The 10,692-nt window shown below is 62.9% G+C and overlaps 2 protein-coding genes across 2 annotated transcripts; one reads left to right on the top strand and one right to left on the bottom strand.

Annotated features, from left to right (window-relative positions):
* Positions 1–1,533, top strand: NKX2-3 (NK2 homeobox 3; the record flags this gene model as incomplete). Its single annotated transcript, XM_079535683.1, has 2 exons — positions 1–346; positions 893–1,533. 2 exons carry the CDS (start codon positions 1–3, stop codon positions 1,531–1,533), a joined length of 987 nt encoding a protein of 328 aa, XP_079391809.1.
* Positions 1,534–7,753: 6,220 nt separating this feature from the next.
* Positions 7,754–10,612, bottom strand: SLC25A28 (solute carrier family 25 member 28; the record flags this gene model as incomplete). The annotated part of the gene is made up of 4 exons (XM_079536275.1): positions 7,754–8,336; positions 9,252–9,308; positions 9,905–10,133; positions 10,235–10,612. 4 exons carry the CDS (start codon positions 10,610–10,612, stop codon positions 7,819–7,821), a joined length of 1,182 nt encoding a protein of 393 aa, XP_079392401.1. The 3' UTR covers positions 7,754–7,818.
* Positions 10,613–10,692: the final 80 nt, after the last annotated feature.

Genomic DNA, 10,692 nt, shown 5'->3' with positions numbered 1-10,692 from the left:
ATGATGTTACCGAGCCCCGTCACTTCCACCCCGTTCTCTGTCAAAGACATCCTCAACCTGGAGCAGCAGCAGCAGGACCCGCACTATGGGGCCCAGCTCCCGCACCACCTGGAGCACCACTTTCACCCCGCCGCCTGCCTGCTGGCGGCCGGCGACGGCGCCCGTTTCTCCGACGGCGAGGAGGAAGAGGAGGAGGAGAAGCTGTCCTACCTGAGCTCCGTGGCAACGCCCGGAGGCCAGGCGGACGCGCGGCTCTCCGCCGACAGCTACGTGCACGCCGTGCTGCGCGGCTCCTGCGAGGCTCCCGGCCCGGGAGAAGATCTGGACCCCACGGCCCGCGACCCGAGTGAGTACCGGCCCCACCGCGCTCCCCGCATCGCCCTCAGCGCTCGCTCCCCGCCGTCCTTTCCGCGCCGCGGAGCCCCGGTACCGGCGCTGCCCCGCAGCCGCGCCGCTCTGCGCGGAGCCCTTTCCCTGCCGCGTCCCCCAGGCACCTGGAGCGGAGAGTGGCACTTCGCAGGGCTGCCGTACCCAGCCTCCGCTCCGCGGCGTTCCCCGTCCCCGGGCAGAGCCTGCGTGGAGTCGCGATCCGGAGCCGCCGGATTGTCCCACGCTCCCCCTCTTGGCGGGACGGGTGAGGCCCGGCCCGGGCGCGGTGCGGCGGAGCCCTCTTAGAAAGAGGCGGCGGACGAGCAGGTGCCCGGTGCTCGGCCCCGCGGGAACTCCGCCGCCGGCGCGGAATCGCTCCCTGCCCCGCCGCCCGCCTCGGTGCTGCTTCCCAGCCCGAGCCGCGGTTCCCCGACGGTCGCGGTGTCGGGCGGCGGTGCGCGGCTCGGGGCTCCTTCCTCGCGGGGCGGCCCGGCGCAGCCGTGACCTGTGCTTCTCCGTGCAGAGAGCTGCGCTCTGAAGAAACCACTGGACACCGCGGAGAAGCCAGAGGAGGCGGAGAGGCCGAAGCAGCGGAGTCGGAGGAAGCCGCGCGTTCTCTTCTCGCAGGCGCAGGTCTTCGAGCTGGAGCGGCGGTTCAAGCAGCAGCGTTACCTGTCGGCTCCCGAGCGGGAGCACCTGGCCAGCAGCCTGAAGCTCACCTCCACGCAGGTGAAGATCTGGTTCCAGAACCGGCGCTACAAGTGCAAGCGGCAGCGGCAGGACAAGTCGCTGGAGCTGGGCGGCCCCGCGGCCCCGCCGCCGCCGCGCAGGGTGGCCGTGCCCGTGCTGGTCCGCGACGGCAAGCCGTGCCTGGGTGGCTCGCAGGGCTACAGCTCGGCGTACAACGGGCCCTACTCCTACAACGGCTTCCCCGCCTACGGTTACGGCAACGCCGCCTCCTACAACCCCGGCTACGGCTGCACCTACCCGGCAGGCAGCGGCGGGGCCTCGGTGCAAGCCGCCTGCAGCCCGGCGGCGGCCGCCGGCCCCTTCGTTAATGTGGGCGGCCTGGGAGGCTTCGGTGGCGGCGGGCAGGCGCTGCACCAGGCGGCGGCGGGGCCCTCCTGCAGCCAGGGCGCACTGCAGGGCATCCGGGCCTGGTAGCCCGCACGCACTCAGGGCCGGGAGCGGACCGGCACGACGGCCCCGCAGCCCCGCAGCGCCCTTAAGCCCCGCGGACTGAAGGCGGAGGGGCGGCGCGGCGGGACCCCGGCTCTCTCCCGGAGCCGCGGGGCGGAGCGGAGCGGCGGAACGGAGCGGGACTGGACGGGACAGGACGGGCCGAGCCCGCGGCGGAGCGCCGCCGCCCCGAGGTGCCGCCGCGACGGGCGGGCCGGAGCTGACCGCGCCGCGCCATCGGAGCAGCTTCGCTTGTAAAAAGCCGACGGCGGGGCCTGGGGCTCCCGCGGCCCTTCTCTCTATCTACTCTGTATCTGTTTCTGCCAGCGCCAGCTCGCGGAGTCAGTCAATAAACCAGGTGCAATATCCGCCGCCCGCTCCTCCTTCTCCCGGCGGCCGGTGCCCGGCGGGGCTCGCTAGGCCGTGCCCGCGGGGCAGGGCGGCCCGGGCGGATTGTGAGCGTGCCAAGGCGTTGAATGGGGCCGCGCAGCTCAGAGCCGGCCCATTGTGGCCGCCGGGCCGGCGCTGAAAGGAGCCGCCGAGGAAGGTAGCGGGAATAGGCGCTTATTGGATTCGGGAACAAAAGGTGTGGCAGGGAGGCGAGGGACAAAGGGGCCCCGGCGCCGAGATTGACGGGCCGCTTTGCCCCCCACTGAGGCCCAGGCCCGGCGCTTTATGCGCGGGGGCTGCAGAAACGTGCTGGGTTTTGTTCCCCTTTCTCTGAGCGCAGGGGGAGATGAGGGGGGTCCGCGGGCCGCTGATTAGGGCCGGCCGGGCCGGGCAGCCTGAATGCCGGGGCATTATTGCTACATGTTCAACCATTCCGCTCGGCTGCAGGGGGAGGGGGCTGACGAGATCCTCAACGCTGCCCGGCGACCGCTCCCGCCCCATCCCCGTCCCGTCCCGTCCCGTCCGGGAGCTCGCAGCCACGGGTGCGGGCCCCTCCGCGGAGCCTCGGATCAGTGCCGCTGCCGTGCAGAGCCCGGAGGATGGGCGTCCGCGGAGCCCCGACTGCGCGGGGTGCGATCCCGCAACGCGTCGATCTCGCAGTGCGTCCGTCCCGCAGCCAGCACAGACGTGCCGCGTTATGAGCGTTGGCGCCGCTAAAACGCTGCGCGTCTGCACCGTGCGGGTGAGAGCGCGCCGCTCGGAAAGGGCCGGAGAAATTTTCAGCTGCAGCTCCGACGCTCGGCACGGTACGGCGCGGTTCGGCTCTGCACGGCTCGCCGTGGCCGTGTCGCACGGCCACCCCGAGGCCGGGGGGCTCTGGAGCAGCGCTGGAAGAGGATGCGGCACGCCCAGCGATTGTTTGCCGGGTGGCAGCGAGGTGTCGAGGGAGAGGAAGCCCAAGCTCGGCTCTTGGCCGTCGGAGCTGAGCGATGGAGGCTCCGCAGTCTCGTGGGTAGAAACAGGATAGCCAAGAACAAAGACAGCGGAGCGGCAGCCCCGCGCTGAGGTTGGATTCGGCTGTAGGAAAGAATTGTATTCCCTTCTGTGTTCTGCCATATTGTCGTTTGCAGAAATAGGGGACGTGCGTGAGTTTGTGCCTCGGTGAGCAAGATGGAGGAATGGTAACCTCAGTACAACCTCCTCCAGAATAGGGGTGTGCAAGGAGAGCTCCCCACTTAGTGCATCGCCTCCAAGTAAGTGATGGTTTGTTGGGAACCCTCCTCATCCGGCAGCACCCTAAGGCTCTGAATGAGATGCACACATCTGTGGCCAAGCCTTGAGAATGGGCACTCAGAGCAAAGGGGCACGTGGAGACCCTACTGGCCTACACAGCAATGCCATGCAGCAGTGGCGTTACGGAGCACCAACAGCACCAAGCATTGCTGTAGGCATGGGTGTAGTACTGTGGGAGGTTCTAGATGTCCACCATCGTGACCCCCTCTGCTGGGATACATCCCAGCTGTCCCACCAGCACAGCTCAGGGGGAGGGACCCTTCAGCATCTCCCTCACCCAAGGCCCCCCAGCAGATGGGGAGGACGGAACAGCACAAGGCGAGCTGCGAGCGGGGCGGCGGAAGTGAAGCATTCTGAAGAAGAGGAACAGCCGGTGGTGGTGGGAGGGAGGTGATGGGAGACTGCAGATTGGCCAAGCGGCCCAAGGAGGGGACACACAATGGGGGGAAGTGGCTGCATTGCTGTGCTGGAAGCAGCGCCTGCCCATGACGTACTTCATCCCATTGCGCCCTGCGCGAGGCCATGTGTGCGATGTGCTGTTGGGACCCATCAGCACATGTGTGTGGTGCTGTGGCTGTGGTGGTGGGGCCAGAGGGATGTTGGGGAAGGAGAAAGCCATGGCCAAGGGGCAGAGGTGTTTATTCCTGGTCCAAAAGGCAAATTGACTCTTGTTTGGGAGAGGGAAAGCGATGATTGATTAGGGCCCAAAATCCCTACAAAGACTAAAGCAAAGGAGGGCTTGGGTGCAGAGGCTGGGCTTGAACCATCACACCTATGGTCCACGTGGTGCATGGGCTCAGGTTTTGATTTCTATTCACATTTCCTGGCTGAGGATGAGCCATGAGCAGCTCTGTGCAGCAGCTGAGCGGCTCCCAGGAAAGGCTTCTCACATCCCATCACAGCCACGTTCCTATGGCCTCTCTGTCACACTCAGGATCACACAGGAGCAGCATGGATCCATATGAAGCACCACAGACATGCTCTGCTTTCCTTTCCTTCCCCAACACCTTTTCTTGTTTCTCCTTTCCACTCCCTGTGGCACAGCAGGGACCAGGCACTTGGGGACCTGCAGCAGCACTCAATGGTGGGGGGGATCATGCTGGGAGCATCCCACAGTGCAGCACGGAATTGTTAACTCAGCGCTGGGGAGTGTTAAGGAAGCTGTGGCCAGCTGTGGAACAGGTAAATATATTAAAATATCAATAAAGCCCATTGCTGTGCAGCTCCCAGCGAGGGTTTCTCCCACTAGCACAACAGCACTCTTCTTTTCACGGGTGAGCTACACAACCATAAGCACTCCCCCATCCTCACTCCTATCCCATGCATCACGAAGTGGCCACACCTGGCCAAAGGGGGGGCACCTGCATTTTGCATCCCGATCCCTGCGCTGGTGAGTCCCGATGCAGAGCCGCTGTAAAGGATTCAAGCAGAGGACAGAGGGAAAAGGCTGCGTCTGCTGCACTACGCAGAGCTCCGTGCCACATTTCGCGGCTGTGCAATAAATTCCGCGAACGCTTCGCAGGGACGAGCTCGCTCCCAGCTGCGACACGGGGCTCGGCCTGTCCCCAAGCAAGATCCACCACCGCCACCTATCGGCGGGCACACGGGGACAGGGGACGGGCAGCCCCTCTTCGTCCCACAGCGGTGGGATCTCCAGCAGCGCCCTCCGCAAATGTCCTGCTCTGCCCTCAGCCCCAGTGTCCAGCGCTGCAGCTCCCGGTCCCACCGCACTGGGATCGTGGTGCCCCGTCGCCCGCAGCGCTGCCAGCCCCGGGCTCGCCAGAGGGAGCTGTATCCCCACGGGACGTGTGCCCAATGTCGGCCTAGTTCCTACTCCTTCCCCTTCGTGTAGCAGCTCGCTGCCAAGGTCCAACGCGCATACGAATGTTCTGGGGCCAGAGGAAGCCGCTTGGGTTTTTGCATTTCTCCTGGAACCTGCTGTGCCCTGTCAGGAGGCTTTAATGCCAGCCCTTGTGCCACCAACACCTGGAACTGCCTTCAAATGTCCCTACTGCACTAATTCAGGCGCTGCTTCCTGCAGTGACCTGTTAGTGTCCACAAAGCAGGTTCCCAGCCACCGTTTACCTCTCAGTCTGAAGCCTGGGCTCCCCTATCTGCACGCCACAGCTCCACGGCTCCCCAGAACCCACGTCTGCTCTGTGTCCTGAATTTACCACTGCTGTGGGGCCGTAGGGTCATGAGAACGTGTATAACTTTACTGGGGTCTGACAGAGTCCTGAGGAATCCCAGAGCCAGTGCTGGGTAGGCTGTGATGACACCTCAGCGCTTCCCAAGCGTGCCTCCAAGCAGGGCAATGGCTGCCCCGTGGCCGTGGGTGGGATGGGGCTGGGGGTCCTGCAGGGAGGTGAAAGGGAAAGGGTCGCCTCCAGCCTTTCGCTGGGATGAGCGCAGCTCCCTCGTTGCAAGGCCAAAAATAGCACAGTTACTCAGCAGAGGCTGTAGGAGGGGTTTCACATGACGCACAGCCAAATGCCGGGGAGGCCACAGGACGCACCCACATGGCTTCGCTGAGGCATTATCGGAGCTGGGGAGGGCAGCAGCCATAGCTGAACCATCCAGCCCAGCTCTGAGCCAGAAGGGCTCAGGGAAGAGCACAATGCCTTCGCTGCTGATGGAGAACGTGTTTTGGGGAAGCCACCACCATGAGCAGGGCTGCAGGCTCAGAGCGTGAGGCTGGTGGCTCACTGTCAGGGATGCACCCTGGCAGCCCGAGGAGTGCCCCAGGAACCAACCTTGGAGCACCCTCAGTGCTGAACTTGGGGTTTCTTGAGCAGCCCTGCTTCCTGCAGTGCTGCTGTTCTCGTGCAATGCTGCACTGCTCTGTGCCAGCAGAGCTGCAGCAGCCAGGAGGCCATGCCCTGCCCAGGTCCATTGCCTCTCGACTGCTGACTTATCACATCCCTGCTCCCAGGGGTCTCTCTCCCTCCCCCCGCACTTCTGTGGGCAGTTATTCCTGGAAACATCTCTCTCCTCATCCCAGAGTCACCTTCAATCATGCCTTTGCCCACTGACATTTATAGAGCAGCTCGCAGTGGCAGACAGATTTAATAGCGTGAAGCTCCACTGGCCCCTGCCCCTGTTTATGCCTTCCTCTCTGAGGCGGCTGCAGTGTGAGGGCTGAGGGTGAAATTGCAGCTCCACTTTGGCTCTGCAGGACCAGGCTGTTCCTCGTGTGCTGCCCACTTGTCCTGCCACAGTTTCGCCCAACCGTTTCGGCTTCTCGGATTTCTGCCTCTTGGGTGGAGGAGCTGCAGGGCTGCCAAATCTTGCAGTGCTCAGGATATTTCTTAAAGCCCCACAGCTCCTTGAACAGTGGTGAAATGAGGCTCCCAGAGCTCTTCAGCAGCTCTGGTTTCTTTGAGGAGAGCCCGATCCTCCTGACTGCATGGAACAGTGGGGTACAGGAGCAGAAGACTGGCACACAATTCAGCCAGACCCCCTTCCCCTTTCCACAACTGGAACATGAGGGGCTGAACGACCCCATGCAGAGCAGCCAGCAGCCCCAAACCCACAGGGACAATGACAGGCAGCACATACTGGGACTGTGAAAGCATTTCCTCCAGGGAGTTATTTCAGGCATGGCACCCTGTGGGAGGATGAGGCAGTGCAGGCTCACGGCATCATGGAATGAAATGGAGGTGTTCTGATCTTCTCCACCCTGCCTGTGGTCAGGGCTGCAGCAGTAACTTAGCGGTGGTCTGGGCTGAGCAAGCAAAGAACACTGCTTTTCTCATGGACTTTTCCACCATCTAAAGCTTTCCTCCATCAAACTGGGGAAGGCTGAAGAAGAAGTTTCCTATCCTTCATTCAAGAGCTTCCACTGAGCATATAGGCACATCTGGCTGCTGCTTCCATGTCCCCAACAGGCAGTGGTCTCACCCACTGCCCTAACAGGAGCCCCATGAAAGAGCTCAGCGCTGGGCAGTCAGAAAAGTCAAGTGACAGCACTAGGCCACTCGAGAACAAGGAGGGGACATGATGATAGAGCAGAACTGTTTTTATTGGAGGTGTCAAGAGCAGGAACAAGAACAAACCTACAGCCTCCCCTCCTCAAGTGCCATCCTCCCCTACCCACCACCACCAGGGCAGTCAGCGTTATGTGTGCGTGCTACAAGACAACGGCAAAGCTTACACTCTGCTTCAGCCAAAAGCCAGACGAAGCCCTCACCATCCTCGGCAGTGCCACTGCTCCTTCCTTGGTGACTGAGCTCAGCTATGGCCCTACCAGTGGCAGGGCAGGACATTCACTTTCACCTCCAAGCAAGGGTGAACTTTGCATTAGAGGAGGATTTTGTTAAGGGAAGAACGGGAGCACAGCTCCAGTGAAGTGCCGGGGGATGTGATCTGTGCTGCAGCTCCCAGCAGGACATCTCGGGAGGCCACAGGAGTGAGTGAGCTGTGCAGCCAGAGCCGAGCTGCAGCTGCCCCAGGCAAGAAATGGCACTGCTAAACCCAGAAGGGCTTTGCTGCCCCCTCTCTACAACACAAACCAAATCAAAAGGGAGAGGGTCAGAAGACAAACCAGGAGGGGAGATGAAGCAGGTCTGGAGTCAGGTTTGGCTCGGCTCACTTCCCAGCCCGACGCTCTTCCTGGCGCTTGGTGAGGATGTACTTAAAGAACTCGTACACAGACCAGGCAATCGCTGTTGAGGGCATCTGATAAATGACTCTAGCCTGGACCCCTCTGAAGTAGGCAGTCACACCGCCCACTTGGTACACCGTCCTGAAGGCATTGGCCATGCCTGTGATGTGTCCGCTGATGTTGGAGCTCAAGGCCAGGGACTCCTGGGTGTTGAGCAGTGTTTTGCAAACGTCCAAAGGTGTAGTGGCAGCAGCAGCTACAGCCCCCGCACAGGCCCCGGAGACCACGTGGGAGCCTGGGTTGTACTGTCTATGGGGGTTGAGGTGCTCTTGCAAGAACTCATAGGTCATGAAGTGAATGGCTTGGAAGGGGATGTTCATGGTGAGCTGGGTGGTGTAGCTGCGGTAGAAAGCTCCAACCCCTTCGTTGCGCCACACAGTCCGTACACAGTCTGTCACACGCTGGTAAGGCGAGTTGTACATCTGCATCCTCTGTTTGACCACTTGGGACAGACGGCAGCAGTGAGAAACCAGCAGCAGCAGCCAGGATCCAGGCACAGAGAGTAAGAGGAGAGAAAAAGAATCAGTGTGAAGCCAGGTGATGGACCCCTCTGACAAGTGGTGTTCAGCAGGCCCCTGGGCAGGTCTGTAGCGATTACGTCTGAACGAGGTAACGCCACAGGAGAAACACCACCTGCTACCTCTGCAGCTACTTTGAGGGACCAGCCTCACACCAGGTAAATAAGTTCAATATCCAAAGTGTGCACCTCACTTTGCTTCAAGTGACACATTTCACCATCCACCCCTACAGATCTACGTACAGAAAATAATTCCCACTGCAGTCATCCCGTCATGTTCCAGTCACATTGCTAGATCCGTATTACCCTACAAATGCTGTGACTACAAATCCTACAGCTACAGTAAGAAGTGGAACTCCAAGAACAAACTGACAACAGACAGCGAAAACAGCTGCCCACTGCAGCGGCAGAGAGCCAAACAGCAGCCCTGCTTACAGCATGGATTTGTCAGCACAAGCACAGAACCACATCACATCCTCCAGAAGACCTTTCACCACAGTATTCTCTAGTTTCAATGCACTTGTAATGACTTCACAAATGTGAAGATCCCCTACCTGCTGCTTTCTCTGAGCTCCAGGCAGCTGTCAGCAGCACACAGCTTTGGTCAAAATCTGCCTCTCCCTATTCCTCTGTGGCTGCAGTTTACAGTGCTCCCCACAGCATCCCTCTTGCTTGCCCACTGGCAGCTACTGGGCTCCCCAAAAGGACCTTATAGTTCCCTCAAAGGATCCCTGAGGCTGGGCAAGCAGCAAGGGCAGAGATGCAAGACAGGTGACACAGAGCAGCCCAGGCAGATCCCACACAGCCCCCCCCCAGCCCATTGGACAGGATCACCATTACCTTCTGCAGGGTTCATCGCAGCATCGTGGAGCAATGTTGCTACACACCCGGCTGCACCTGCAAAACAAGAACTGCCACATGTGAGGGGAGAAGATGGCGAGAGACCCCGGGGCTCCACCAGGACCCCGAGTCCCCTGCCAAAGCTGAGAAGGATGAGATCCAGAGGCAGCCTCAATCTCCAGAGAGGCAAGCAGGCGTGAAGAAGTTCCCACCCAGAAAGAGTTCAGCAAAGAGGAGAAGGGCACAGCAGTCTGTCACGTCTCGTGGGCCAGGCGGGACCTGAGCCCCAGAGCTGGTGGGACAGATGGCCACCGGCTCACAGGGCTCCCACAGGACAACGGGAAGCAGACACCACCCTGCTCCCCTCGTCCCCACGCTCTCCCGAGGCGGCCACTCGGTGAAAACCACAGCACCGCAGCCACATCCGCTCTGCACCACCAACCCCCGCAGTCGCACCCGGCTCCCATCAGCGGCTCCCATCCGTGGATAATAGGAGCCGGGCCCGGCCGCCAGCCTGAACCCGGGGTGGCTCGGACGGGTGGAGCTGCGGAGAGGACGCGGCTTTAGGGCCCCGTGGCCCCTCCCGCAGCCCGGCGGCCCCCTCCCCACTCCCTGCCCCGCTGGCCCCGTGCAGGGCACGGCGGGACGAGTACCGTTGGCCATATGGCTATTGCCCCCCGCGTGGATGACGTCGCTCAGCGTCTTTTTTAACTTTTCGTAGCAGGCGAAGTAGAGGGCGTGGGCCGGGCCCGCGCCGGTGGCGGTGATGTTCAGGCCCCGCATGGGCCTCCACACGCCCTCGGTACGCACGATACGCCACAGGGCCTCCAACACGTTCCGGTAGCGGGCGGCGGGCTCGGGCCGCAGGCTCTGCATCCGAGTCTGAAAGACAAACCGGTAGGCCCCGGTGACCCCCGATCAACCGGGCCCCCCCACCGGGACCGGCCCCCGGGTAGGCCCGGCCGCCCGCCTGGCGCCGGCACCTTGACGCAGTCGATGGGGTACATCACGCAGTGCTCCATGATGCCCGCCACAGCGCCCGCCAGCATGTGCGTGGAGACGGCGGCGCCCTGCGGCAGCGCCTCGTAGTCGGGGGCGGGCGGCGAGCGCGGCTCCGGGCCCCGAGCCGCCTCGGCTCCCCCGGGGCCCGACGCCTCCGCGCCGCCCCGCCGCGCCCGGCCCGCGCCGCCGCCGCCGCCGCCCATCAGCAGCAGCAGGACGCGGCCCGACTCCGAGCCGCCCCGCGCGCCGGGGCTGGCGCCCGCCCCCGCGCCCGCCCCCAGCTCCATGGCGCCGCAGCCGCCGCCGCCGCCGCCGCCGCCCCGACCCCGCGCCGCGCCGACCCGCCCCTCCTCGCCCATTGGTCGCCTCCTCCCTCGCCCCGCCTCCTCCGCGCGACCATTGGCTTGAGCCACGGGTCCCCGCCCCTGCTCACCGCGCT

This window comes from Tetrao urogallus (assembly GCF_951394365.1).
Source record: "Tetrao urogallus genome assembly, chromosome: 5".
Taxonomy (NCBI): domain Eukaryota; kingdom Metazoa; phylum Chordata; class Aves; order Galliformes; family Phasianidae; genus Tetrao; species Tetrao urogallus.
The sequence above is the reverse complement of the archived record's forward strand: the minus strand, read 5'-3'. Positions and strand labels throughout refer to the sequence as shown.